The following is a 5,764-nucleotide window of genomic DNA, read 5'->3' as shown; positions in this document are numbered from 1 at the left end:
GGGAGGGTGGAGGGACAGTGCAGGAGAGGAAGGCCCTCTATGAGGTGGATTGATTCAGTGACTGGGATAATTGGGATGGGAGTGTCAGAGACAGTGGGATTGTCACAGGACAGAGTGGAGTTTAGGGCTGTTGTACATAGGGTCCCTATGAGTCGCAAGCGACTCAACGGCACAAAACAACAACAAGAAAGAAAAAGTATCAAAAATAACAAAAGAAATCAAAAAGTGTCCATCAATATGTTGCCTGCAAAAACATATGAAAGAAATGAGGTGAAATATAAACCAAGAACTGAAGGCTGGGAAAAAATATAACAAGAAAACAGCCTGCAAAAGAAAGCTGGAGTGGCAATACTAATGTCTGAAAAAACAGACTTCAGGGTGAAAACCACCTTAAGAGATAAGTAAGGCTCAACAGATCTCAATGGAGGACATTCAAATGGCCAGTAGACATATGGGGAAATGTTGAAAATCACTGGTAATCACAGAAATACAAATCAACACAACAATGAGGTACCATCTCATTGCAACAATAGTAGTAAAGTTTAAGAAAAAAGCAAATAAATTATGGAGAGGATGAGGAGAAATTAGAAACTTTCATGCAGTATGGAAGGCAGTATGTCATTTCCTCAAAAAGCTGAACACAGAAATCCCGAATGACCCAATAATTCCACTGCTAGGAATATATCCCAAGAAAATCAGAACTGAGACATGAACGCACATATGTACACTTATGTTCATAGTAGTGTTATTTACAATAGCAAGAAAACAGAAACAGCTCAAATGCCCATCAATAAACGAATGGACTGAGAAATTATGGTACATTCACATGATGCAAACCAAAGAGCGAAGACAGTATAATACTATATAATTTGGGAGAGACTAGAGAGGATTTTGCTGAGTGAAATATCTCAGTCACCTAAGAATTAATACTACATAAGGACATTATTATGATATTAGAAGGATAACTGAAAAAGACATGTACAAATCTTCAATAGGGAAAGGGAAGCAGAGATGGGAGGGTATACAAAGGGGAAGATGGAAAAATCACCGTGAAGGAGTGTGACGGATTGTGCAATATTCAATAGAGACTTGAAAAGACAGGGTGACAATAGGCATAAAACAATGGTAATTAATATTATAAAATATTATACATGCGGGAGAAGGATGGGCAATCTCCTCCTGTGCAATTAACTGCCTCTGAAAACTGCTGGAGGGTCAGCTATGGGTTGGTTTTGACTTGACTGTACACAACAACATACATATAAATGATTGCATTAAACACAAGGTATGTGAATGGGGGGAGGGAATCTACTTATCAAAAATAAAGGGAAGCAGTTTAAACCTTCCAGGTGTTCTGTGGGAGACAGGGCAGTCTGTTTCTGTAACAATTTTCAGACTTAGAAATCCTATGGAACAATTCTATTATGCCTGATAAGGTACATGAATGTGAGCCAGTGGTTTGGGTTGGGTTTTCAAATAGCTGATCAATAATTCCAAATGTTTCAGAGAAGTTATTAAAGCTGTGCACAACACTGGATTTATCAATAAGAATGAAAATGGATATATTCTATAAACTGTGGAAGACTATAGGTGCCAGGGATTTAAGAAAATGGGACATGAATGAATAGGGACAAATTTAAGCCCATGATACAGAACTGCTTACAAATAAGTTTTCTTTACTTACTTTTTCTTTTATAAGTAAAAAATTACAGAGTAACTTTCAGGAGCTGACTTAAGAAGTCAGAGCTCTTTACTCAATATGAAATATTGAAAAGAAACTTCAGTGACACTAATACCTTTAGGAGTTCCATCACTTCCAGCAGGGGAGCAGACTGGTTGTGGCGACCTTAAAGGAAACGACGTTGCATTCCTCATTGTTGAAGAATCTCCATCCTAAGAATAGAGCATAACATTTATGTGCTGAATGAAAGGACAGGCTCTACAGAAATCTTTAAGAGAACCAAAAGAGACATAAATTACATAAATTTCAATAGCATAATTCTTCTGCACTTTTCTGTTTTCTTCTTGGAATATTTTAGGAGAACTGAAATTGTATCCAAAAGAATCAACAGCCTAAGCATGGCAATGAATAAGAAAATTGGTGTTACTAATATGCTCCATTTTTTTTCTACAAAAGGAGCTGAGAACACCCTTGAAGGCTGTAAATGCTTTGAGCGCAGAATCCACTTTCATGTTGGCTATGCTAAAGGCTATGATAATTTTAATTTCTTTTATAGAGCTACATGTAGCTTAGATGAAAATTAGAACAGATTTCTAGTATGTGAAACAATTTAATTACAACAAAGCAACATCTAATTTTTTAGGGGGAGGAATTTTTAACAAATCTTAAAAGGAAAAAATAACCCAGTTACTATAAGAAAGGCTCAATTTCTAAAAGAACATTTTGGTATGAGCGATCATTAAAAAGTGAAAAAATTAGATTTCATTAAGAATCTAAACCTAGAGAATTTTTTGTTCAAAACTGTTAAACCTTGCTCTGTGGGTCACATAAAACCTTTGCTATCCAGGATCCTTGTTGCTTGTGTTTTGTTTTGTCTTTTTAACAATTCTTTAAACATGTAAAAAGCAATTTTACCTAATGGGCCAGGCTCCTGGTTATAGTTTATGTTCCATGCTGTGAGTGTATAGGAACCTTCTATTTTATAATTAGATTATGAGTATCTTGCATAATCCTTGACATATGGCAGATAGCCCTTAAGCATTTATGGATTAAAACATCAAGTTATGTAACAAAGAGCAGAACTATTCTTATTACCTTAATGATAACTAATAAATGACATACGTCACTACTTAGCCTGTGCACCATGTGTAGGTAGTCGTCACTTGAGCCATGTCTAGGATTATCAGCATGATGGTTAGCTGAATTGCCAGACAACGGACCAGAAACTTTATCATGTATGTTTCTCAAACCACCTGCAACAATGGGACTTGATACCGAGGCTGAAATTAATAAGAATTAAAAGGGAAAAAAAAAGTTTTGTAAAACTTTTGAAAATGTGAGAATATTAATAATGACTCTCAAATATTTTAAGCACACAGAAACTACAACAAATAATAAAACATTCATATACTGACTATCCAGGTCAAGCAGATGCTTATACTGTGCCAGATGTTATTCAGAAATAGTCTTTAGGAGTGGGTGGGGAATAAAACAGTACAGATATCATTGAAGTCTCTTAATTTACTTGTGCATTCTTCTCCCTTGTTTACTCTTCTTTAAAGGTAATCACTGTATTGAGTTCAGTCACTAACAACACTATGAAGATCATCTGTCCTGACACACCTGGGTGTGCCATGGGTCAGAGACAGCCTAATGGCAACTGGTTATACATCCTCTTATACTTTTACAATAAATTAATATAGTCCTGAGTATCAAGACTATGTGTATCAAGTTTCCAACTCTTTGGGGATGCGCTTAGGCTCTTAATCATGTTCCAGTTCACCATGCTCTTTTCTACCACGCCTGCATTATTATGAAAATAAATCTTAAGATTCTTCTTGGCTTGAACATTTACACTTTATTTCTTTTAAAAATTAATTATCTATTCCTGAACTTGTATTCTTCCATATGAATTTTTAGACTAGCTTAAGTTTCAAAAAGTTATTTGGAATTCCTATTACAACTGTACTGAATTTACTAAATTTTATTTTTCAAATATTTAAGGAAAATTCTAATTTACCCTTGAGTCTTTGCAACCATCAAGTTAGCTAACTTATTTTCCTGCTTTCTTCGATGTCTTCCAAAAGTTACACGTTTTTACACAAAAGTCTCTACACTTCTATTAAATTTATTCCTTGCCATCTTATGTATGATCTTTCTTGAAATCAACATTTTGGTATAAAAAATGGAATTAATTTTTTGAACAGTGACTATATATTGAATAATGTTATGGAATACTTTCATAAATTAATTACAAAACTTTAGATCCAGCTTCTCTTTGATTTTCCAAACGATAATCCTATCACCTAAAAATAATGCCATTGTTTCTTCTTTATCAACAGTTATGTGTACATAGATACATGACTAAACATCTGATAGATTTTCTAGAATGTCTTCCTGATTAGTAGGATGTCCACTATCATACTGTATAAAGCAATTAGAAGAATTCATGTCTTATGCTTTCAAGGGAATTTTCTAAGCTTTCACCACTAGGTGGACAGACTAGGAAAAACTTTTGCTGGTCTGTTCTTACACTGTAAAAAGTTTTCAGAAATCACAAATCGAAGTTCACTTTATTGGAATGCTTTTATTTTGGCTTCTAATAAGAGATTCACTATCATTACCACCTCTTAATCTGAATTGTATTAACTAGCTAATAGTATTACCGCCATAATACTGCTGAATATGATAAAATGTATTATTTGCTTTGCCAATATTTTATTTAGAAATTTCGTTTCTATGTTCACATGATGATTTTACTTACTCATCCTTTCTTAATGTGATGTTATGTGCCATTGAGGTGTGTGCAACTCATAGTGACCCTATGTACAACAGCCCTAAACCCTGATCTATCCTGTGTCAACCGTATTGTCTCTGACACACCTACCCCCATTACCCCAGTGACTGAATCAATCTATCTCATCGAGGGTTTTCCTCTTGCGCTGTATCTCCACCCTCCCAAGCACAACATCCCTCTCCAAGGACCTGTAGCAAGTTTATGAAATAACTTTTTTCATTTTAAGCTGAGTGAGGCATATACATTTTAAATTATGATAAATGCTGTTAAGCCACTCTATAAAACGAGATGAAACATACTGTATACACTTGAGTTGGTTTCTACTTATAGGGACCCTATGAAAGAACAAAACACTATCTGATCCTGTGGCAGGATATATGCATGAATATACAATAGTATTATAAATTCTCTGAAGAGTATTTTTTCATAATTGTGCTTCTTATAAAGCTATTTTTTAGTTAATGATCAATGAATAGTTTCAGTTTGTATAGTTTATAAATTTAAATAAAAGTTATTTTGCTATTTGATTTTTTGTGGAGAGTATTAAAGTATCTTACCTGTCTGGTATTGCCCTTTCAGTGGAAACATTCTAGAGAATATTTAACTCTTAAGTATGGATTAAATGTTACTTTAGGGTGTTGTGTTTTTTTTTTTAAATGACTGTAGTGTCTATTTCTGTTAATTTTCTGGTTAACTGAGTAAGATGATCTCCACAAGGACAAAAAAAAGAGAAATGCGGTAAAATACAATGAGAGTTTGTGTAGAAAGTTTATATTCCTCACTACACAAGGTGTTTTTCTAGATTAAATACATTATATAAATTAACTTTTATATAATGCTGTTTGACAATATCCATTTAACTATGTCAAATAAATAGGTTAAGATACCAACGCAGTTGTTGTTATGTGCCGTCGAGTCGCCTGCGACTCATAGCAACCCTTTGTAGAATTGAATATTTATTTAATCTTGTATTTTCATCAAAATACAATATAAATTTCTAAAATTCCACTGGCTAGTATGTAGATTATTATTCTAGTTGGGATATTTAAATGAATTTCTTTGCATGTGGCAGAATGCTATATGCTACAATGCAAAGGTATGTGGTTCAAAGCCACCAGCAGCTTAGTGAGAAAAAGATGCGTAATCTCCTGTGTAATTTATGGTCTATGATATATTACTCTGGAGATGAAAAAGTGAGGGAAAATGGAGTTGCTTTCATAGTTAAAAAAGTCATTGCTAGATCTGTCTTGAAGTACAATATTGTCAGTGACAGGATAATATCTATA

The 5,764-nt window shown here is 34.0% G+C and overlaps 1 protein-coding gene across 1 annotated transcript in view; it reads right to left on the bottom strand.

Annotated features, from left to right (window-relative positions):
* NIPBL (Nipped-B homolog (Drosophila)) overlaps positions 1-5,764 on the bottom strand; it is a 251,156-nt gene that overhangs the window by 114,767 nt on the left and 130,625 nt on the right. The window contains exons 7-8 of the mRNA XM_006889575.1: positions 2,804-2,961; positions 1,797-1,893 (exon numbers count right to left, since the gene is read on the bottom strand). Of these exons, the coding sequence (XP_006889637.1) occupies positions 1,797-1,893; positions 2,804-2,961 (255 nt within the window). The remainder of the gene's footprint in view (positions 1-1,796; positions 1,894-2,803; positions 2,962-5,764) is intronic.

Source organism: Elephantulus edwardii, unplaced genomic scaffold (genome assembly GCF_000299155.1).
Source record: "Elephantulus edwardii isolate Elephantulus edwardi_28Jun2011 unplaced genomic scaffold, EleEdw1.0 scaffold00079, whole genome shotgun sequence".
NCBI classification, from domain to species: Eukaryota; Metazoa; Chordata; class Mammalia; order Macroscelidea; family Macroscelididae; genus Elephantulus; species Elephantulus edwardii.
Note: the sequence above shows the minus strand (reverse complement) of the source record. Positions and strands in the feature narration are given on the sequence as shown.